The sequence below is a fragment of the Salarias fasciatus genome, chromosome 4, assembly GCF_902148845.1.
Source record: "Salarias fasciatus chromosome 4, fSalaFa1.1, whole genome shotgun sequence".
NCBI lineage: Eukaryota > Metazoa > Chordata > Actinopteri > Blenniiformes > Blenniidae > Salarias > Salarias fasciatus.
The window spans coordinates 17752600-17776167 of record NC_043748.1 but is presented as its reverse complement, the minus strand read 5'-3'; the positions used below and the strand labels follow the sequence as shown (position 1 = coordinate 17776167).

The window sequence follows — 23568 nt, the reverse complement described above, 5'->3', positions numbered from 1 at the left end:
AACGGAAGGAATGGACGGAATCTGTTTTTTTCTGTCTTCATGAATCGTCTCTCCTGCAAGGCTGAAGCGTTGGTTTTGTTAACCTGTTTTCTATACCTGGCGTCCATCATATGCTGAACACGTCGGCCTACTGGAAAAAAATATTTGTTGGATGTGAGCGTGCGGCTGTAACCACGGCTACCTCAAGTGTTGTGATCCGTCTCTTCCTTTCAGTGGAATAACCTTCACTGAACCATGAAGTGTCTGAGTACGGTCGCCATCCGTGTGTTTATTAAAAGCTCTTTTCAACATCATGTCCACCAAGTAAGTTAACTGGTAAAAAAAACAACTGGTTTGTGTAAGAAACAAAGCCTCAAGGTTGTTTATTTAGCTCGATTCAGGTGAGAATACGAACAAAGCGTCCCAACAGCATTTTGTCTTCTTCACCGCTTCGCAAAGAAATTGTTCAATACTGCGCTGTACGGAAGGCCAGCAGGTCAGGTCAGAGGTCAGAGAGGATGAGTAATGAAGCCTATGTGGCTGCAGCCTCCAGTAGACTACAGACAGACTTATAAACCATTGCACTCAAAATATTGAAAAACAAACCATCAAGAAGCTCCAGAGACCCATTCAGTCCTGCGACGCTGGCCGCATGACGAAACGCTTCATGCCTCAGAGTTGTGTTACATCAGTGACTCTTATTTAGTGTGATGCTAAAAAGCATCATTTACTTTAATTGAGAAATAGAAAACAAATAGTAGAAAATGTTTTCTTATTGATTTTTCTACAAATTTCACAGATCATCCCATCCCAAGTTTTCTGTTTGACATTTAAACAATGGCATCAATAAAAAAAAAAAAAAAAAAAATCATTTTTGCATCCTCAGTGATTTGAACACAGCTGCCTTGTGTAAAAACACACTTAATAGTTTTTCCATGTTTAGGCACTCTTGTTTCAGTAATTTCATGAGACTCAGAGCCATTTTTGTTTTCTCCACGGTAATCTCAAGTGGAAAATGTAGGTGAGAAACCGGCATCTGCTGAATGATGTAACCATCTCCTTCTTGTAAACAAAGGCATTTGCACACCAGTGACTTGGGTTACATAAGGTATTTTGAACGTATATGAATTTTTAGTTGATTGTGCACCATTTTCCATTAATATTCTGTATATGAGGGAAAATGCAATAAAAAATGAAACTCAATTTGCCTAATGTAATACTTTCTTCATCAGCAGCGAGGGGTGACTGAGATCATTTCAGTAATAAATGTGCGCTGGTGGACGGCGCGCGAGATGCAAGATATGCTTCCACATAAATGAAGGAGCAAATTTTTATTAAAAACTGAGATGGATCCACTCTTCCAATTACATCCTCACGGAAGGATTTTAATGCAGTTTTTTTCAAACTCATACTTTGATTATTTTTGCTCCAGGTACATTTTTTGCACCTTCTAAGCATTATTTATTGACAGTAAGCTCTCATTAACAGTCTGTGTACTCGTTTATCTGACGGAGAGGTAGAAAGACGTCCGAGGTTTTCTTGTTCCAGTGAAAGATCAAGCGCTTTCATGTCCTGGATGTGTATGTCGAGATGTAAAATGAGCTGGGATTCATCAGTAATGGGAGCTTGTGCTGTCGGATCGCTCTTTTCTTGTTGTCCCTTTTCTTACCTGCAGCGCTCATATTTCCATCAGCTGCTGCTGGATACCCCGCCGCTAACGTGTCTTCTCTTCTGTTTTAAGCTTTATTTTGTATCGATTGTATCTGTTCTTGTCTTTTTGTGTGGGAAACCTGGAGGAACGCCGCATTGGTTCAGCCCTCTATTGTCCTTGACAGTGCCATGTCATTATATTCTCTTCATATTCTGGCCCGAAGCTGCAACTAAAGCCCTAAGTCTTCAATATTCCCTGAAGAAAGCATCATGTCTGAGGTTTTATGACAAAAACAAAGAAAATATGTGGGTTTTTTTCTCTCTCTCATTGAGGTGCATAACATGTATGCTTTGGCCTCGTTCTGAGATCCAGACTCAGTTTGTGTTGGTTTATATATGCAAACACGCATAATTCTGCAATAAATTAAGCAGACTCATTGTCGGTCGCTGAGATATAAGCAAATTGATTCTGAACACATGCACACATGCACATGCACACGGGATGATAATAGGATCTAGCGGCTTGTACGCAGGATGCAGATATGCAAGAATAGAAACAGCATCATGTTCTCTCTGATTCCCAAAGGCGCAGCGATATCTGGCATCATCAGCATCACAGATACCGAAACAATCCTCCTCCTCCTGCCTTCCATCCCCACTCCTCTCCGCTGTCCCCCTTTCGTTACGGTTTAATTTTGATCTCAAACGTCCACGGAAGGCGAGGCGCGATGCTTTTCCGTCCCCTCTCATCTCACTTTCTCTGCTCATGTACATATTTGATCTGACTTAAACGGCCACACAGAACCGTGACGCTCCTCAGAGCAAACCTCACTGCAGTAGAAGGCCATTTCTTCATGCTTTTCTCCACCTTCCTCCACCGTGCTGCCTTTTCACTTTTCGTTGCCAGCAGTCTGACCTGAAACAGCCCTCGGAGCTCAGATAATGATTTTTCCACTTGCCCCCCCCCCCCCCCCCCCCCCCCCCCCCCCTCTTCCTCGTCCCATCGCCAGTGGCTGCCGCTGCCTCTGCTCTGCAATGTGTTTGTATGCATGCTGATTATTCACCAGGACCCGTCCACCAGTGACCCGTCTTGCTCGCTTGTTACTTTTCATCACTTTCTTTATCCCCCACCCCACCCCCTTCACACAGAAACACACACACGCAAACACACACACACACACACATCCATCCATGCGTGTTTACGCACAAAGAAAGAAGTTTTAAGCGCTGCTTCCACGAAGCAGCACTTCTAGGACACCAGCTCCGAACAAGGCGAGCATTGAGCGGCGTGGCGAGAGGAGGGGCGCTCGGGCAGCTCTGGCACTCGGCCTGGCGTTGGACGGAGACTGATCAAAGACTGAGGCACAGGCAGCAGAACGAGGGGCTAATGGGAGATAAACATGACAGAGCCCAGCAGAGCATGAGTAATATCGGGATTGTTTTGAGGGCAGAACAAGACCGTTTTCATCTCTGCTTTTCCAACATGGTCAGAATTGTATAACTGGGTTGTAGGACTAATGTGTGCAGAGCAGTTTTTCTGTGGTTTGATCCACAGTAAGCTTACTGTTAGTATATTTAACCCTTTAATATCCTAGTGAACGTTTACATCCATCTTTTTTAGTTTAAATTATTTGGATCATCCGTGCACTTCTTCCTCTGGAGCTGGATCCTACTTTATTTTCTTTAACGCCTGCAGATAAAACGGAGCTCCCACTACTCTCCACTACCTAATTATTTCAATAAAATAAGTTCCTTGTAGCCAATATGCTGATGAATGCATCAGACTGAGACACTGCGTAACATTCTCAATATCCATTTTGCTTCTGTTTCCCCCAGACAGCTCCTTTCATCAGATCTTTATTCTCCGTGCATTTGATCGCTTTGTAACAATTCCTCAAATCAGTAGTAACACAGATTGTGGTGTTTTTAACTAGGCCAGTGTTTGTCTTCGTTGTATAATCCGTGAGTACGGAGTGACCCTTGTTACCGTGACCTGACCTCTGAGTGACCTGTCACTACGGCCGTCAATAATAAACACCCCCGACCACCATTCCAACAAACAAGCAACCAAACACAAGCAGGAAAGGTGAGCTCTTGTTTTTTTGGTTCTCTTTTGGTGTAATTTCATCATAAACATTCTATTTAAATGCTGTTACAGTGTTAACATGTGTCCCAGCTTAAACTAATTCCACTACATCCTCTTTACATTTGTAGAAAGGTAATATTTTTCTTTAAGTCTCACACCTCCTGAAGGCTCAAGCCGACACGGCGTGTAATCCATATGTTCTCATGGTGGCAGCGGCACAAGCTTGGATTTAGGGGCGAGTGGGTGTTTCCGCTGATGGCGCTCTCTAAAAATAAACCCGTGCCCTTACATAATAGCCAAGTCGGCGTGAGAGCAGAAGTGATCAATGCCAGCAGGTCCTGACCACTATCAGCTACAGTAGGACATGACACCAGCAAGCGGCTTTAAAAACCCTGACGGAGCAGCCGCAGCGGACGCTTTACGTAAATCCAACCCTGAAAGTTAAAAACAATCCTTTTTAAGTCAATTTGAATATCTCCATCCTTGTATTTATTAATAAGTTGGAAAAAACAAAAACAAAAATGTGATCATGTCAGAATAATAGTGTAATGGTGGTTATATTTAATGTTAAGCCTTCAAGATCTAAGCTGAATAAAGTGCTTAGAAGATGGATGAATTGATATTTGTGTGCTTTTAATGATCTATTTTCTGACATTGAAAAAAACAATTTCCATACCTTTCATAAAGGTTCACGCTCCACGTTGACGTCAGGCAGGTACGTCTGTCTGTCCCTGCAGCAGCAAGTTCGCGATCCGTGCTTCCGACCCCCATCAAGCCTGCGACGTGCGGATTAGCAGGCGCTCTGATATCAAGCTGTTTGTAGCTCCGTGTCTCTGTCCTTTTCTCTCTCACTCTCTGATCACCGCAACAGGTGCAAGCAGGAAGCCGCACCTCCCAGTCTGCTTCTGCGACACTTTTATTCTCGGTAAAAAATAAGATTTGACTTTTCAAAGTCAGCGAATGCTTACTCTTGTTGATTTTTCTTTTTTTTTTTAGATTAAATGCCAATAACTTTGTTGTAAATAAACTGAGGTTACTCAAAATGAAAGAATCAATACTTTATCATCATTTGGAGGAGAATTTAGTCAGGTGGTTGACATGTTCGCTTTTGTTTCTTGAAGCTGAATTCAGCAACTGGCTTTAGTATCAACAGAACTGGCGAGTCGGTTTCAAACTGTTGCTCAATATCTTGTTTACTCAAGAAACCAATCGAGGCTTTTGCTTAATGACACACGTGAACCAGGTTTCATTCTTCTCCTTTAACTCTGTGATGAAACCAGAGGCGGATTACCTAATGGACCTCCTGGAGCCTCTGAAGTGCTGTCAGCATTAACTTTCTGCGTGTGCACCGTAAATCCTGTTGAAATGTCATTAATCATTGTGGCTGCAAGTCCAGGTACCTGCCCTTTATGGAGCCTTTGGTTTGTAACAAAAAGCACTTTTTTTTTTGTTATTTGATCGTAAATCAAGAATTTCTAATTCGTACAGTAAGGGTCCAATCTGTAGGTGAAAGGACAGAGATTAACGAAACATTTCCCACGTGACACGTGACTCCGAGCGGCTGGTGAATGTCTCCTGTTTGCCGTCGATCTGCCTCCAGCTTGCATCATTGTGTCAGATGATAACGCTGATCCAGATCAATTTTCTGCATCGGAGAACAATCTGCCCTTAATTTTTTTAAGCCACATCTTTGTATATCCTCCTCCGCTCACCCCCTCCGTCTCTCCCTCCTTTGTGTCGCGCTCACCATCGCTGAGTCTCCAATCAATCACTGCTTCCCATCTATCTCATCCATCTCAGAGGCCTGCGTCTCCTGCCTCAGCCCTCCCTCGTAAATCAGCAGACAAATGCATTATAGACAGCCGCCGTCTTACTCCCGCCCTCTGATCGCCGCCTAGTTTCTTTTAAACACAACGCTGAAATTAATCTCGAATGGAGAAATGTCGGTTTTCAGCGTGAGAGCGTTTGAGCCGAGAGTCGAACCGCCGTCGGGCGAGTTTTTGGCGTCGCCGGGGCTCGGTAATGTAACCTGTGTGTTTGCAGGAGGACGCATTAGAGCGGCAGACAGATGGAGCGGCGCTCTCACTCTGATGAGATTTAAAGGATCAAAGAGGGTGAAAGGAAGGGGAGGGAGGAGGAGGAGGAGGAGGGGGGGACCGTGAGAATAGTTACCATAGTGACCGTGACATCAGTCCAGGCTTCAATGGGAGTTCTGTTTGTGTGGCGGTGAAGGCAAACAACGCTATCAAGGTGACAGAAGGAGGCACTTTGTGAAATCTAAGTGACATAATTACGGTTCTCAGACCTCTGGGATATCGAAGACCATTTTGAAAATGAAGTTTTCTCTCTGTCCTCTTTTTTTTTTTTTTTGCCGGCTGCCGCTCTCTCTTCCCTCTCCATCGCCCGCTCGTCTCTGTGCCGTGGGCGGCTGGTGTAACAGATCTGAATTACGTCAACACACTAATAACAAGGTGGCCGTGTGGAGGTGAATTGTAGGTTTGAGTCTGCTTAGTCAATTTTAAACGAGTTACCATGTGGGAGACAGGAGAGGCAGTGCGGAATACACTGCATTATGTCGATCAATAATTGTGTTTTGCAGTGATTATTGAGGGGGAATTATTTCTTTTCCTCTACTTTTTGTTGGATTTCCACTTATCCTACAAGTCCCCAGTAATTGTTTTTGAAAACCTTCGAGGACGGATGATTTGTGTTCCAGGGTGTCTCTCTTTTTTTAAATGTAAAATTGCAGCAGCCTGATAAAGAGTGTGTTTGGCAAATTGCAATAATTTGCTCATCTCCACTCTGAGAACCGGTGTCATTAATGAGAACACACACACACACACACACGCCGTCTTTAAACAAGAAAAATAACCACGCACAATAGGGGTCTTTCACACAAAATAACCGTGCTGATGCACCACCTTGACTCCTTTCTTGTATATTTTCCTCCTGCAGCTTCAAAGCCTGTAATTGCAGCTGTTTTGCCGACACTCTTGGGCCCCTTTTAGCTCGCTGGAGGATGTTTGGAGCAGCGTTCGCATGTTTAACCTCAGCTGTGATACTTTGAATGACAGACATTGAAGACATGCGTTGTTTTTTTTTTTCTTTTAAGGATGTTTTAGGACATTAAGTGAAATGAATGAAAAGAATATAATTCCTTTCAATAGTCATTTATCACATTCTGTGAAGATTATATTTTCCTGGCTGTATGTGGCCCCCTGGACTAAAATAAGCCTGACACCCTGGCTCTAAAAGGTCGATGACCCCCCCTACAGCTTAAATCCACTCCCATAATTTGCAGTGTGAGCTCCAGCTTCCTGGCGATGTTCTGAAGTCTACATGTGGAGCGAGCTTAAAGAGAGCTGGTTAGTAGCATGTGCCGTCTAACCCAGTTGGAAACAAGACGTGTCTATGTGTGTCCCGAAAGTGCCCTCGCTTTCTCAAATGAAAAATGCCAGAAATTACATAACAAGCAACAAAACGCTGGAGCCAGAGGTTCAAGCCGAAGTTATCCAACCATTTGACGGACACTTGAGAAGAAGCACAGTGGCAGTTTAAAGCGTCGGAGATGGGAAACACGTCACGGTTTGACTCAAAAGGGACAGATGATGTGTCGAGGGCGCTTCTCCGGCCGCCGTCTGATGCATCCTCTGATGGATTCAAGAGAGAGAGAGAGAGAGAGAGAAAAAAACCAACAGTCGGATTAGACGGTGAAGTTTCAACAGTTTGGCAGCAATGTTCCTCAAATTAACTTCACATGACTTTCCTGAAATTTCTCACAAGCCAGACATGCTGGCAGAGTCCTCCCACAAGCCGTCGGCCGCTGTCCGAAGACTTCATCTCCGGCACCATTATGTCAGGCAAGATCGGTGTGTTCCTGTGCGTGTAAGGCCAAAGGTCAGGACAAGAGACACAGCGCGCCCGTCCCACTGACATGGCTGACGCTCGGAGGGTCAGGCGGAGGAGCCATATGCATCTCATGCATTTCACTCAGGATCAAAGGGCATTTGTAACTGATTCAGTGAGCTGCGCTCTGAAGTACATTTCAGATGACTGATGCAGATTTCAGAGTGTGAAGGGCAGCAGCTGGGTGCTTCCTTTTAGAAGCTGGAAAAAAAAAAAAACAGAAAAGGGAAGATAGAGAGGAGAGAGGACGGGGCTGCTTGGTGTCAGCACTTTGTTTTGGAGATGACTGGAAGGAAAACAAAAGACTGCGATGAAAGCTCAGGCGACCTGCGAGTGCGACGTGAGTGATGGGATCTCAGTGTCCTGAGTGCGTCTCGGTGCGCTCTGTCCTTACAGCTGTCCACTTCATCCAGCACGCACTTTTCAAGCCGTGGGTGAACAGACAGTGTTTGGAGAGGAGTCTGAAAAGAGAGGTGAAAGGATCATCTTTGAATCTCGTAAACAGAATAGCACTGATTACATATTTGTACACAAAAATGTGTGGGAAAGTCAAAGTCTGTTAAAAATAAATATATATAGATAAATATAAGCTTTAAATAGGGTAATTTATTTAATGTCATAATTACAGGTGGAAAAAAAATATTTTCCACTTACATAATTATGACATTTCCCTTTTCATTTTCAGCCATATTAGTATTTGCTCTTCCTATCACAGACAAGACATTCTTCATCCTCAAATCCATTTCTATCAGCTTTAGTCAGTATGAAATTAATGCACCAATGAATGCAACATATCCATTGTAGTTCTAATCGAAATAGTTGGAAGCAATGACTCTCGAAATTCAAAATAAAAATAAGTACATATTTTAATGAAATGCAGAAAATTAAAGCATTAAAGAAATTAAACTGAATAACCTGATGAGTATATGAAATATATATTTAATTAAAGGTACCTAACAGTATTCTGGTGTCTTTATCCATTATCCACTTTGGACGGCTGTTTATTTGAACATGTTTCTTGCAGCCTTTTGCTCGTTGCTGCTGTATAACTGAGAGCGATGTGAAGTGTCTCAGTGAGAGCTGAAGGGGAAAGTCTGCAGGCGGACAGTGAGGCCGGCGATGTCGTCCTAATTTCAAGCAGCGGCGCTGATCGAAAACCTGCACAGTGGACAGGAAGCGGTAGAGCTGAGGACGTTGAGGTTTTCACTGGGAGTGAACAGACTGGACGAGGTTCAGAAAGACCAGCTTGGTGCTTCGGGAGAAGGTTCAGAGAGTTCATGGATGCGGAGAGGGACGACATGCAGGAGGTCAACGTGAGGTGGGAGGTTACTGGAGACGGAGGCCTCTGGAAAAATACAAACCTCTGTGGCAAAAGAAGAAACTGTTACTTGACTCAACTTTTAAAAGCAAAGCTGACAAACACTTATTGTTCATCCTAATTATCATCCTACTTCCTGTTTCAGGAACACCATCACATGGTACTTTTAAAGAGAAGATCCCAACAAGGAGCAAAAACATGGAGGAGAAAAAAAAATCACTTCAAAGAAACTTCTTTCAAACAAACACTCATGAATTGCAATGTAAAAAAAAAGTATCTTAACCAGTGGAAATAATGAAATCTCCTTCAAAAGTACACACACACACACACACATTGTCGGTGATTCATCTGAGCTGTTGTCTGTTATAATCTGTCTTTTCTGCCTGCATCCTGATTTGCATTCATGGCCCGCCTGTTTGCCATCTGATAGTTGTTCACCTCGTTGACTCCACAGGACAGAAGCTAAATAAAGGAAAGGTTAATGTGCTGTACTCATTTTAAGTATGCATCAGCCACTCCATGATACCATATCTGTTTCCAAAACAGGTAGCTGTGTGGAGTCACGCGCCGCTGCCAGTGTGTGTGTGTGTTCATGTTACTATGTCTGTGTGTGACGCATCGATAAGCCAGCGAGCGATCTGGAGGGACCGGTCACCTCACACACAAACTCATACATAGACTCCCTTTGTGTGGCGCTGGAGGGAGGAGACACGCCTGTAAACGGCGTCGTGGACCAGAAGTGGTGTAAAGTGGCACATTGTGTGTCTCGTCCAGCCAGATGCACCAAAGGGCAAAGTATTTCTAAGTCCCCAGTCTGAGATAAAAACTGTAAAAAGTCATACCCCCAGAGCTACTAATGCAACATCTTATTCCATGCTTGATCCTTCCAGGAAATAAACGTAATAAATTATTTATATGCGATAGCTATAAATAAAATTGGCACATCTGAATCTACATATGAGAGCTTTAAACGGTGCTTTTGCTTCAAAACATCAACAACATCAAAGGTGAAATATGTTTTCTTGCATTGTCAGCGAATGCATAAATCAGTTTAAAAAGAGTTTAAAGTAAAAGCTCCTCACATACTGTATCTGTATGTTGAGCACAGTTGCCACAAGCTGTTGCGTCATCTCAAAGTTTAGGATGTATGGAACTGCAGCTCAGGCCCAGAGCCAAAAGAACAAGCAAATCAGGGTTTTTACTGTCCGCTGTTGTGTGAATGATGTGAATGTGGCTGCTGGAATATGACTGAACTGAGCAAATCTTATCTTTGCGGACAAGAATTACATTCACAAATTCATACTTTAGGCTTGATGAAAGTTAATTGGCTCCCTGAATAAATTCTTCATCAGATATATGCCGCATCTCCTAATAAAGGAACTGATTCCTTCACGCTTTCTTTTGTACGTTTGCTTGCTGTGCAGCCTTCTTGCCCAAAGACAAAGCTGTGAAGATGATAATTTCTCATAATCACTTATTAATAACATTTTCAAGCTTGTTTAAGCTGTAGGAAAAAAAAGAATAAAGCGGCTTGTTAAGATGCAATCTGTATGCACTAGAAACTTGTATTATTCTTGGAAAAGCCTTTGATTGGACTGCTGAATAATTCAGCACTGATGATCAGCAAAGAATCTGTGGAATCACATGAAAGTGAAAGCGCATTTTACGCCCGCTTCACCGTGGCTGCCTTGAAGTGAACATCGTGTGCCTCCGACACGGACGGCATTAATGAATGTGTACCGTGGTGAGCTGCGTGTCCACATGCACGTCATGGCCTGGCTGAGAAGCCAAGGCTGAACCCGAACCGCATTGATTCTCACTGTGAGGTGAGAGGGCTGAGAAACACACCACAGGTTGAATGAGACTGCGACAACAGCCAGAAAATGTGCGTCTAGTATTTGTGTGCACGTGTCTGTGTGTGTGTATGCAGACACATACTGTTGCCATGTAACTATTCAGACCCTTGTATTAGAATAATAAGTATAAATAAACTAGTAGCCATACAAAAAAATAAATCTTCAACTCTTTAAGTGTAGATTATATCAGGATTGAGGTTTTGAGTAGATTATAGTAGATTATGGTGATTGTGGTTGAGCAACTAGTCATTACTGCTGAGGTAAGATTAAGTCTCAGAGAGAGGAATGGATTTTAATGTTCCTGAAAGGCATGCAAATGTGTGTGTGTGGGGTTCAGTACACAAATTCAACAAAGTATTTTTCCACAGCCGTGCACATGGAGGAGTCTCCCCCCCCCCCCCCCCCCCCCCCCCCCCCGTTGTGCTAAACACAACAGTGGGATTGTTATCCCCCCCCCCCCCTCATTTTTTCATTCATCCCCCAGCCTGCTCCTCTGTTGTCTGGCTCCATCTCGCCCCTCATCTGTCAGGCGTACTTCTCGGCAGACAGCCCCTGCGGTTTACTTTTAATTTCTCGCCGTGAATCCTAATTGCGTGCTGTGTCTTTCCAGGGTCACTTCTAATCAGAATTATGATAAGTGCATCAGATTCTGCAGCCGCTGCCTCAAAACCACCCTAAGTGTTTTTAATCATCGACTCTGTGCCGCTGCCTGTGTGTGATCTCATTTTGGTGACCGAGAGATGCACACAAATACCTTGATGATTCACATAATAAATGCCTGTTTTCAGTCCTTGAAAAATGTGTGGGGCTTTTTTTCCGTCCATCTTTTTCTCCCATCGCTGTGTTTGGAAGAAATCAGCAGACATGCAGCATGCTCCATCGCACTCTGTGTTTCTGCTTCTGAGAGAATGGCTGCGATTTTGCATATTTTGGTTACAAGCTAATTACACATTGAGTTGTAAACATCTCGTGCAGCAAATTGGAACGCCACAAAACAAACAAGCCATACAATGATCTGTTTTGTTTTTCCGCATCGTGTGTCGTCGTCGTCGTCGTGCATTCCCACAAATTTTTTGGCAGAACGTGAATATCCACTGAGGAGACTGTGGTTCTCTGGGACCCATGTGGAGACAGGAAGCTTATATTGCCCCCATGAGACAACCTCTACCCCCCAAAAGGTCGTAATTGTTTCCTCTCCTTTGCTTCCTCCTTAATATCCTCACAGCTGTCCTTTATACCGCTGCATCTTCCTTTTCTTTGCGTCTCTGTACCTCTGTGCTCTTTCAACCTTGAGGCTATTGCTTCCTCAACACTCCCGAGTCAAATCACAAGTCCACAGCTCCGTGTGCAGGTGTGAATCCACCCACTGCCTCCGACTTCCCCGGGCCGCATTTGGTGGTCAGCGACACGTATGGCCTCAAATAAAGTTTAATGCCAACGTAAAGCAGTTCTTGTCCAAACTGAAGGACTGACAAGGTGGGAGTTCATACACGCCAGGATGTTTTTCAGAGGCTAAAAATAGAGAGAGAGAGAGCGAGAGAGAGAGAGAGAGAGAGAGAGGGAGAGGGTTTGTGTTGTTTTGCTTTTGCATTCACTGCAGGGTCACAGAGTTTGCATTTGTGGTAATTTAGAGCACACGGAGCAGGAAGATGAATTCCACTCATGGCAACGCTCAAGACAGTCCAATAAAAGATTTGAAATACAGCAATTTGTTTAAAAAGAAAATTCACATCCAATGTGACTCATTTAATGCAGAACAAATATTATGAGAAGGAAGCTGCGGGAAAGATACTTTGGAGTAAATGTTTTGTATCTTTGCAAACCAAAGACCTTCTATCGTCAGCTGCTCGTGTTTGGATTGAGAAAAGCGAGCATAAGATTCCAACAAAGGCTCAACTTGAAGGTCATGATCTTTCAGTATATATATCAATATTTGATTAGGTGTATTTTGGTTTTTGTTGTTACAGAAATATACATCTGTTTTCAGTGTCTGCTTTATCAAAGCTAGACTAATGAGATGCAGCCCATCCAGGAGGAGTCACAAAATACACAGTATAGTCGGCATAAATATTGACATTACATTGCTCTTATGTGTGTTGTGAATTGGTTTTAATAATATTCTGAAAGCGCTTTCCAGTCAGCCACGGATGTGTTGTTGTTGCCAAGCTGAGCTGCATCCATTGTTGAAGCAGCGGTAGTAGCAGTCAATACCTGACAGCGCAGTTTGCTCTTATGAACTAACGTGCTCCAGACGCTCTTTCAAGAGCTGCTCTGCTTACTATTTAGACTGCAGACTTGGAGTGCAGCCACTCCCGCTGTTTAATACTGGTGTGGAATATTCACAAGACCGGCCGGGGGACCTTCCGCCCCTCCGGTCGGATTCTGTGCCCACTGCGAGCCACTGTTTTGTCATCTGAATGGGAGAGCCTGCATTAAAAAGCCATGAGTGATTGGAGAGAAGGGCAGAGCATGGAGTAAAAAAATGTGTGGTGATCAGCATAATGTCAGGCACTAAACCATACGAAGTGATGTGCCTCGCCACTGACACAGATGAATCAAAAACTCCGCTGCACCTTTCTCTTATCTCTCCATTAGCTCTCCGTGTCTCATTACTAAATTGATTCCCCGTGTCCTTGAGGCACAGGAGGTGTCGTTCTATCATCTGAGACAGTTTACGTGCAGAGGGGAGGTGTGTGTGTGTGTGCGCGTGTGTGTGTGTGTGTGTGTGTGTGTGTGTGTGTGTGTGTGTGTTTGTGTAAACAAAGCACAAGCGGAGGCATTGTACTGACCACCTCCCCCCCTTTATTATTTTTTTTTCCTTTTAAATCACGCAGCATGGCGGAAGCTGCAGCAACAGCCTCACGAGAAAAGTAGGGTGAAGAGTATTGGCTTTAAAAAGAACTCATGTGACAACTCATTCATGGGAACATACTGTACCGAGGCATAGTGCAGCTGACTGTACTGACCTGCTCTCTGGTGTGTGTGTGTGTGTGTGTGTGTGTGTGTGTGTGTGTGTGTGTGTGAGTGTGAGGGAGAGAGAGAGAGGAAGGTGGAAGTTGAACTGAGGCATGCCTCCATTGTTTTTGCTTGGCAGTGCGACAAGGTCAAATGGAGAAAAACACCGAAGGAGGTGGACAGAAGAAGTTCAACTCAAAGAGACTGTAAAAAAAGTAAATTCAACATATAAAATATGAAAGTTATTAAAAAAAAAAAACAACTCTGCCTGAATTTCTTGCTCCCACCCATAAGAGAAAGGTGTGTGTCCTGCTGTATTTCACCCCTTCTGCGTCTACGGCGTCTAAAGGAGGCCATATTTAGCAGCTTCTGTGCGATTCAGCTTTGCTTTTGTCTCTGCAAATGGCGAATGGATCTATTGACGCTGCCTCAGCGGCCTGCCATTGGATGAATTATGTAACTGCCTCGTAGGGCTTTGAGGGCAATCGTGCGGAGAAAGAAGTATTTACGCTGCTGTCGTGACAACTGATAACATAACCTCAGTATTTACATATACAGCGCCGCGTGACTCACCGCTGGCGTAATGTTTAATGGGCGGCCGCGGCTGACGGGCAGCTCCCCACCAAAAATAAATGAGGTACGGTTTGTCATTCCCCGGTAGCGCCGTAAAACGCCGGCTCGAACACTCAGTGACGCACAAAATTTAGTTGATGAGATTCCGTGCCGGGGCCGGTCATTTTCATTTTTCAGGTTCAACATTTAATTCAGTGTGTGGACTGATATAGAGCTATAAACCACGGAGACACGCTGCGTCGTACTAATCAAACTGTCACGCAGTTTTGGCTTTTATAAGTAAGTGCGGCCGGGGGAGCGCTGCCGGTCGGCCAGTCGTGATATGCAACCATCCGATTTCCCGTCTGATCTTCATCCAGTTGGACAACATGCAGGTTCAGCTGCAGTAAAATTTGCTTAAATCTATAAATCAGCTAACTCTTTGTCATAATACACACTTTTTAATACTCAGTTATTTGCCTTGATAGAAAAAAAAATATCTTATTATCTAATACTGGCTGCAGCAGCGGATGAAAAATGACTCAGTTCTATCAAATATTAGCATTTTCTTTTCTTTTTGATCACCAGGGACTTGCCACTCTATGATAGTTTTTTTGTGAGAAGCTCAGTTTGGAAGAAATCCCTTCATTCTGGCAGTACAAAGACAAAAACACACAGAGAGTCCCACTCTCGGTGCCAGCGCTGCACCCACAGCGTTCCTCTCCCTTTCGCTCCTGTCTCCTCCGTGGCGTGTCTCCTCCACTCCCTCATTTGCTCTTCAAAGGGAGAGCAAAGCATCTGTCTGTTACGAGGAGCCCGGGGCACTCTGCAGAGTTGTGTTAAGTAATAACAACCAGTGACGTCAAAGGCTCTCCGTCTGAGCTGGAGAGAGGGAGGGCGAGGGAGGCGAGCAGTGGGATAAGAGGGAATCGAGGAGGAGGATGGGAGACAGACGTGGAAGTGGATGTGTGTGTGTGTGAGAAAGCTCCTGTGCTTGTGTTCGGATGCTCCTCTGTTTGTGTGTCAGTGCTTTATAATGCCGCTCATAAATACACAGCACATGACTCTTTTAAACATGGATGCGATTCGGGTTTTCGTTTCTTTTGGTGTCTTGTGTCAACATCAAACACGCTACTTTCCTTGATAATTTGCTGTTTATTGAACGGCCTGATAAGCCAGCTCAGTTCTGTTATACGTGCGCTGAGCATCGCCTTATATGGACCCGGCATGTTTATGTCACAGGCCACCATGAAGGAGGACAACATCAGCTTATCCTCTGTTATTACAGGGATGTTAGTTCAGCTTTTGTGATAAATCCTGATTATGCAATACAGCAGTTTTTTTTTAAGGATGACCTTTAATGCACTGAGAATTAAATGATGTTAACTCATACATCCTTTGTGTTAGTAGTTAAAGGTTTATGTTTCATGTTTTCACCATAAAAGAGAAAAAAAAACCCTCAACTATGCAGTAATGAGTTGAGATTTCACAAATGCTAAAACTGAGCAACAGAATTTGGCTCAATTCCTCGTTTCAATTAATTTCTCTCTCCACCCACACGCTCATTTGTGGAGCACAAAGTCTGACTAAAGACTGATTCAGGGGATTAGAGATCTCAGGGTGTTACCCTCCTTCATAAGCACAAGTGACAGAAGTGGCAGTGAGTGGGAGATACATTAGAGTCTAATGATTAGAGGATTACGCCCTAAGACAGTATGGCAGACTTAGCATGCCTCGTTATGGCCGCTGACCTTGCTCCGGCCGCCACTTGTTGCAACTACAAATAACACAAGCGTGCAGACGTCGTCCACACACAGCATGTGAATGACATATCGTGGAAAAGCAGCTTCTATAGAATGAATTTCCAGCAACAGTCCAGGGGGACGTGTGAGATTCGACTGCAGGGAGCTGTTTACAGTAGAGACAACCCTCAGGGCCTTGCCAGGACTCTGGAAGTCACCGGGCTGGAAGCGGACTCACTCTGCCACCCGCTTCCACTGTGGGATAGATTACGAATGTGAATCCGCAAGGCCGTGTCGAACCGTGTAACCGCGCCTCCTATTCCAGCCCCCCTCCTGAGCTGTCGTCTGTCTTGTGCATTTGATCTCCGGAGCACTTTCTACTGCACACATTTACAGCTCACAGCGAGCACATGACTCCGCTTGGCTCGAAAGAATGTCTGAAAGTCCACTCTGTCAGTAGGCCGACAGCCCAGCCGTGCTTTTCCATCACAACAACAGATGCTGCCATCGCTAAAGCAGCAAGCCAAGAACTCACAAAGAGCATCGATCAAATGTTATTTCATATCAAAACAGCCTGACGTATAAGAATCCATACAGGAAACAGGAGCAGTAGAAGTTTTATTAGTGCCATTGGCAGATGTTTTTGATGCATATAAGTTAAAATATCCCAAATATTCTCAATTTCAAGCATCTAAATACCAGCCCATAAATAGCACTGAAATCGTGCATCTTTGGATTGCATCTTTCATGGGATGTGATGAGGAATTTCATCTAGAAACTTCAAAAGTACGAGTGATTGTCTGCAATACTGCAGTTCGTCTTTTAATGACTGCATTCCAAATACTAGCTGCATGTTTATCCTGTTTCTGTCTATTCAACTTTCATTTCAGTTGTAGCTCAATATTGTTTTTCATCTTTTAGCTGTGTTTTCATCCCTCAGTCATTTTAGACATCTATTTAACATATTCAGTTACATGGTTATAATGTTTTTTTATTACACTGCATATGTTTTACAAATACTTATATGTATGTATATATCACTATCCCTTTCATCTCTTTGATCATTCTTGCATATGATATTAATCATGTTGAACTTTAGCTATCATTTAAGAATCATTCAAAACTTTAACATCTGTGACTTATGTTGTCCAGCTGTGTTGGATATGTACTGGCCTCCCTTATTCAAAGCAATGTCATTAGTATGTGCGTGTGAGCAAATGCACTCATTCATTTATCATTAAGATGTGCATTTTGTGAAAATATTTCCATTTAAAGATTTTGTTAAACTTTCGTGAAGCACATCAGTGTGTAAAATATTTAATTCAACATTCCTGATGATAATAATATCTATCTAACATGCCACTGTCAACAGGTATATGACTCTCTGATGGCTTCTGATACATTCTGATTCTCCCACACTTTAATTTGTTGGACATTTCAGGCCATAGTGTTGTTATGCTCCATCATTAAGGCTGCAGTGTTACTGTGCAGCAGTGACTTCATGCCGTGGACACACATATACGCTGTGGACACACACACACACACACACTTGTGTGTCCGGTTCCCTTTAAACCGGGCAGCAGCGTGCGTCGAGGCGAGCGGTGACGTGCGCAGCCTGCATCAGCACCTTGGATACGGGCACACCATTCACCGCAGGGCTCCTGCCCCGTTTTACACCAATCAGCGCTTGTGTTTTCTAGATAGCGCTCCAGCACCACCCACACTGCTGCCAGCTGTATTGTTCCGCTGTAGGGAATCTCCTCTCGGGCAGTATGCATTCACCACATTAATTCCTGCAGTTTGCGTGTGTGTGGCAGGTTATTAATGAGGCTATTTTGTGATTTGTCTGTTGGGAGATGAGAAGCGGGATGTGATATACGCGAGGGCATAAATGTTTTATATCGCTCCTTTTAAGGGAGGAGTGTCAGATAAAAGAGAGGCTTGCACAGAGAGATAGAGAGACACTATGTCCGGTATTTTATGATCATGAAAGTCTAAATATAATAAATGAAAATGGCTGCGTTGTGAAACATCTGCAGCATTTTTTTTTAAAGATACAAACCCAGTTCCAACACAAACAATATATATTTATATAATCCAGTTTGTGCCTGGTACATTAATTCCTTTCGCCTTTTGCTGTCAGCACAGACCTAGGTTATCTCTGACGCACACGCTCATCATCAGCGTCTCTCCCATTTCACAGAATCATATGTCTCCGACTGACGGCGCGCCTCAGCCAATCAGCGCGCGGATCGGCCGAACCTCGGAGGGCGGGACTTGCATTCCGGACCAATCGGGAGCCCTCGTATTGTTTTGACCTCTGAAACCGCATCACCGCCTACCTCGTGCCCATGGCGGAGGAAAGCTATAAATACAGGCGCCGCCGGAGCAGAGGGGGACGAAGTTGCGAAACTCCCAAGTAGGAGGGAGCTACTCTGCAAGCCTGCTGACAGAGGGGAAGCCGCAAAATAACCTTATAAAACAGAAAACCAAGCAGACAGTAAACGCCAATCCTCCGAAATCTACATGTACTGGAATACTTTTTTTGTAACGCTGATAATATATTGTATGTGAAGAAAGTATTTATACTTTTTTTTTCTATTTGCACTAACTAACGGTACTTCAGAACTACTGAGAATCTTTATTTTTTACAAAAAGTAAGTATGTCTCGATGCTTTCCTACCTGTACTGTGCCTGTCTGTCTGTATCTCTTGTTTGTTTGTTTTTTTTCCTGCTGTACTGTGGCTCTGTTCATACTTACTAAGCTGATTTGCTGCGTCAGTCCACAAAGTTAGGGAGGGGTGTAGATCTATATGTGTGCGTGCGTGTGCGGGTGCGCAGTCGTCAGAAAAATACCTCTTTTTTTATCCTTGGTTATAGAAATGTCAAGAACAGATTCAAAACGCGTCTGATCCGACGTTTCCTTTTTCTGTCTGTCGTTTATATTCCTGTCAATGTCCTCTGTTGTCGCTACAGTTTTTCTTTTTTTGTTGTTGCAACGTTATGAATCCTGATCAACTTTAAATGTGTAACTTGTAGCCACCAAAAGGAGAAAATAGTCGTTCATGCCAGCCTCTGCGCTGTTTATTTCCTTTTATGTGCCAGAAGGATGCGTTTTATTTAACCACATCGTATCCATCTGTGATGCGTTTCTTCTTCTTCTTCGCTGCAAAACTGGCCAACAGTCGTTATGAGGCTGACACCGACGTCGTTTTTCGCTCCGTCTCATCGCGTCTTTACGCACGGAACCGGGCCCCATGACAGGGTTGTAATCTTTGAAATCTGACCACAGCTCTTCGCCTCGCACACGGATCCTCCAGCAGGCGTTACTGACATGATATGCGTTCTGTTTACTTCGCCGTTTTGGTTAATTAATTGCAGCAACCCGGCAGTAGTTTTCCGTCTCCTCCTCCATCCAGCAGCCTATTATGTAAGAGGATTCCCAGTCTTGGTGTTACGTTAATGTGCCTGCGTGGTGCCTACTGTTTATTATAGCTGGATGTCATTTTAAAACTAAGCGTTCCTCCTAAACCAGCTGCCTGCGTGTTGATTTTTTTTTAAGATGCTGCTGCACATTATTCCTTTGGTTTCACGTTATGTGACATTCAGCTTTGTGTATGTTGGAGCTCACACAGTCAAAACTGTAACACACTTAGATACTTAACACAGAGGCTTAATAATTAAAGCACACCTTCTCGCTCTCCCCTCATGAAGTCTCCTGCAGCTGTCTTGGCAAATGACACGAGAGCACATCTGCCAGAGATATGCAACGCCATCCTCATATTTATGACTTTATTTTTCTCTTGCAGGAAAAAAAAATAATCTCACACCCTGTGGAAGGACACCATTTACACAAAACCAGCACTTTTTGATTTTGAGCCTGCTTTCGCCATCCTGCCCCCCGGAGTGTATCTGTGTTGTCAAACACGGATAAACAAAGCAGATCGAGTGGACGCATTCAAGGTCAGAAACAACTAATCTTCACGCACCTGGTCATCTTCAGCAGTTAGCTATGCAGCTTGAAATCCAAGTAGCTCTCAACTTCATCATCTCGTACCTGTACAACAAGCTGCCGAGGCGGCGGGTCAACATCTTCGGCGAGGAGCTGGAGCGGCAGCTGAAGCAGAAGTACGAGGGACACTGGTACCCGGACAAGCCATACAAGGGCTCAGGATTCCGATGCATCCACGTTGGGGAGAAGGTGGACCCGGTGGTGGAGAAGGCGGCCAAAGAGAGCGGGCTGGACATTGAGGATGTTCGCAACAACCTGCCCCAGGACCTCAGCGTGTGGATTGATCCCTTCGAGGTGTCCTACCAGATCGGAGAAAAGGGGCCCGTCAAAGTATTGTATGTCGACGACAGCAATGAAAGTGGAGCGAGCAATGGGGGAATTGACTTGGACAAGGAGATCAAGAACAGCTTCAACCCAGACGCGCAGGTCTTCATGCCCATCAACGAGCCAGTCAACGGCGCCTCCCCGGGCTCCAGCTCCCCCTCTCCTCCCTTCGGCCACTCGGCGGCGGTCAGCCCCACGTTCATGCCCCGCTCCACGCAGCCTTTGACCTTCACGACGGCCACCTTCGCCGCCACCAAGTTCGGCTCCACTAAGATGAAGAGCAGTGGGCGCACCAACAACGGCGGCAACGGTGCTGGGAACAAGGTGGCTCGTACCTCTCCCACCAACCTGGGCCTGAATGTGAACAGTCTCCTGAAACAGAAAGCCATCTCCACCTCCATGCACTCTCTGTACGGGCTGGGCCTCGGAGCGCAGCCGCAGCACCAGAAGCCCTCGGCCCTGTCCCCCAACGCCAAGGAGTTTGTGTTCCCCAGCCTGCAGGGCCAGGGCAGCCAGAGTGCCCTCTTCCCCGGGGACAGCCCCTCGCTCAGCCTCAGCCCGCTGCAGTACAGCAATGCCTTCGATATGTTTGCGGCCTACGGTGGCCTTAACGACAAGTCCCTCATGGATGGCTTGAATTTCAGCTTAAGCAACATGCAGTATTCTAACCAGCAATTCCAGCCAGTCATGGCCAACTAGTACTTGAGAAGGTACTACTTAAGCTACTACTTCGTATAAAAAAAAACGACCAGAGATAATGTGATGGGGGAAAAGAATAAAAATGCACATTTTGAAAAATGATTAAAAAAAAAGTGTAAACATAAACAGAATGTCAAAGAGAAAAGGAAAAATTGACTTGTCACCTGTAAGAACTTTGTGCGAGTCTAAGAGCATGAGCCCGAGGGTGAATTACTTTGCCCCCTTGAGTTGTTTTTTTTTTTTTCTTTCTTTCTTTCTTTCTTAAACAATGAAGCTTGTAGTACATGATGTCCAAGCTTGGTTACCTAAACTTCAACACGCATCATTGTTATTTCTTTTGCCAACCAAGCACAAAATATTTTTTTTATGTGACTGTTTTAAGATATAAAAAAAAAATACAAAAAAAAAAAAAAACACCACCACAAGTCATGGCCTCTTTCAGTATTTAAACATAACTGGACACCGCCAATTTGTCAAGAAATTGGCACAAATAAGTGGGATTTTCTGGTCTTTTTCTAATTGTATAATTTAATTTAGTACAGAGTTTGTAAAATATCAGAGTATCTATTGTTTCTACGACATGGTATTGCATTTATATCTTTTTACTACTCCAGTGATCTGTGATGGCTGCAGCAACTTTATGTTTTCTTTTTTTATTGAAATTATAAAACGAATCCATCTTGAGAAAAAAAAAAAAAACATTGACTATTCTAAAGATTGTGTACAGAATATTCCGTAGTGGTGGGATTTAAGAATATTTGCTTTTTTGAAAAACATAAGAGTTGTATTTTCTGTTAAGAGTTTAAAGATTTTTGCTATATTATGGACAAAATGTAATCGTATATTAATTTTGTACCTACATTGTGCAATACTTGATAAAACAAACGGTATAACAAAGTATTCGGAGTCAGTGTCTTACATGTTAAGAGGGACTGATAGTTTATTAAGTTTGTATTAAAAAGCTTGAAAATAATTAACGCTTGGCTTACTTTGTCTTTGTGGTTGAGATGGTGAGAGCGAGACGATGGCGGGGGAGGGGGATCAGACATGTTCCAACAAAGCCTCCCTTCAGCTCTGAAGTCACAAAACCCCGAGTGTCATTCATTTAAGATAACAGGTTCGGCACATAGCTCCATGATCATACCACAAAACGATAAACCGGGAAAGATTACCAGCGTGGTGCGTGACAACAGCGCTGTGGTTAGATCATTTCTATCACACCCAAACACACTCCATCCTCTCTGCCAGCGATACACATTTATCAGTGCTTGTGAGAACAGTATTTTTCAAAGCAGGCAGGCTGTGCTGGCTAACAGTTGCCCTTGGGGCAAATGTCACTGCACATATGGTTAGTGGGAGTGTGATCTTATCTACCCTGATAGCCTCCTGAACCGGAGCCCAGCCTCGTATGTACGACAAGGCTGTGTGCTAACAGGCAGTTAGAGCATGTAGCTGGGCTTCAGAAGAATAAACAGCACAACAGGCAGTCCTGCCACCTCTGACACTGCACAAAGACATCCATCTGGTGCAAAATGACACTCTTAAACTATTTAAAAAAAAAAAAAAAAGGGAAAGAAATCAAGTGCCGTCGTGTTTGGTGGAGCATGTGATGGAAATACAGAACTGGTCTGGGATCAGATGGGAGTTTTCTGAAATGAGGAAACAAGTGGAGTCAGAATAGTCACGTTTTATTAATAATAATAAAGAAGGTTTTATTAGCATGTGGCTCAGTGTGAAGCTGGGCGGTTACATTTCACCCAGAGTCCTCAGGGATGTGTCCTGTTAATGGATAACTGCCTGGGCTTTTTACACTGGTTAAAACATAACCCGAACAGAGAGTAATGAATCCGATTAGATACGGTATACAGCAGAATGATTGGGCTGGATGTCTCCAGCCTATTGAGCCCTTTGATTAGTTTATTTGTTACTTTCTGAAGGACTTTGAACACGATGATTAAGTTGCTTTTTAACATTCAGTGGCTTACAGGTCCAAATTTGGTTTAAGCTTTCTCAAGTGATTCTGTCACAACTAAAGCAGATTATTTTACATTCAGGTTTTCTTTTAATTGGAATTCTGCAATAGAACTCATAAGTCCAGCTTTTAAGGGTTGTGAAAATCAAAAAGTAAAGCATAAAGCGATCTTGTTGATGAGCAGTGACCGGCTCTGGGGTGGGGAGTGGGAGACCTCTGCTCTGTCCCTGCTGGAGGTTGTGATGAGGAGTTGTTGAACTGTATCACGTTAGAGCCGGCTGACTGAAATCACCCTGACCCTGCTGGCATATCATGGCCCCTCTGGGGCTGGCTCATCATCGCTTGTCTGTCTGCGTGTCCCCTGATACACTCGGGGCTTGATAGGTTGTGTAAAGTTCAGCGTGTGCGCGGCTTTTATCTCGGGTGCTGATACCGGGTCTGGTGGGAGAGTGTTTGTTTGTCTTGGTCTGTGACACAACGTCGGTGGGCACACAGGATCGTCTGAGGGAACGGCCGT

At 44.1% G+C, this 23568-nt stretch overlaps 1 protein-coding gene and 1 long non-coding RNA gene across 3 annotated transcripts; one reads left to right on the top strand and one right to left on the bottom strand.

Moving 5' to 3' along the window:
* Positions 1-216: 216 nt before the first annotated feature.
* Positions 217-18618, bottom strand: LOC115386995 (uncharacterized). The gene is made up of 3 exons (XR_003931329.1): positions 18528-18618; positions 10944-10955; positions 217-227 (listed from the first exon to the last, which is right to left on the bottom strand). It is a non-coding gene; the product is annotated as an uncharacterized LOC115386995 (long non-coding RNA).
* tob1a (transducer of ERBB2, 1a) lies at positions 18568-21780 on the top strand. Of its 2 annotated transcripts, none has more exons than XM_030089492.1 (2): positions 18568-18701; positions 19854-21780. In XM_030089492.1, exon 2 carries the CDS (start codon positions 20057-20059, stop codon positions 21077-21079), a length of 1023 nt encoding a protein of 340 aa, XP_029945352.1. In that variant the 5' UTR covers positions 18568-18701; positions 19854-20056; the 3' UTR covers positions 21080-21780. The 2 variants fall into 2 exon arrangements, with proteins under 2 accessions (XP_029945352.1, XP_029945353.1); XM_030089493.1 differs by having other exon boundaries at positions 18606-18705.
* Positions 21781-23568: the final 1788 nt, after the last annotated feature.

What these genes read in the sequence shown, in the direction of transcription:
- tob1a (XM_030089492.1), top strand. Translation starts at nt 20,057, where the DNA reads ATGCAGCTTGAAATCCAAGTAGCTCTCAACTTCATCATCTCGTACCTG.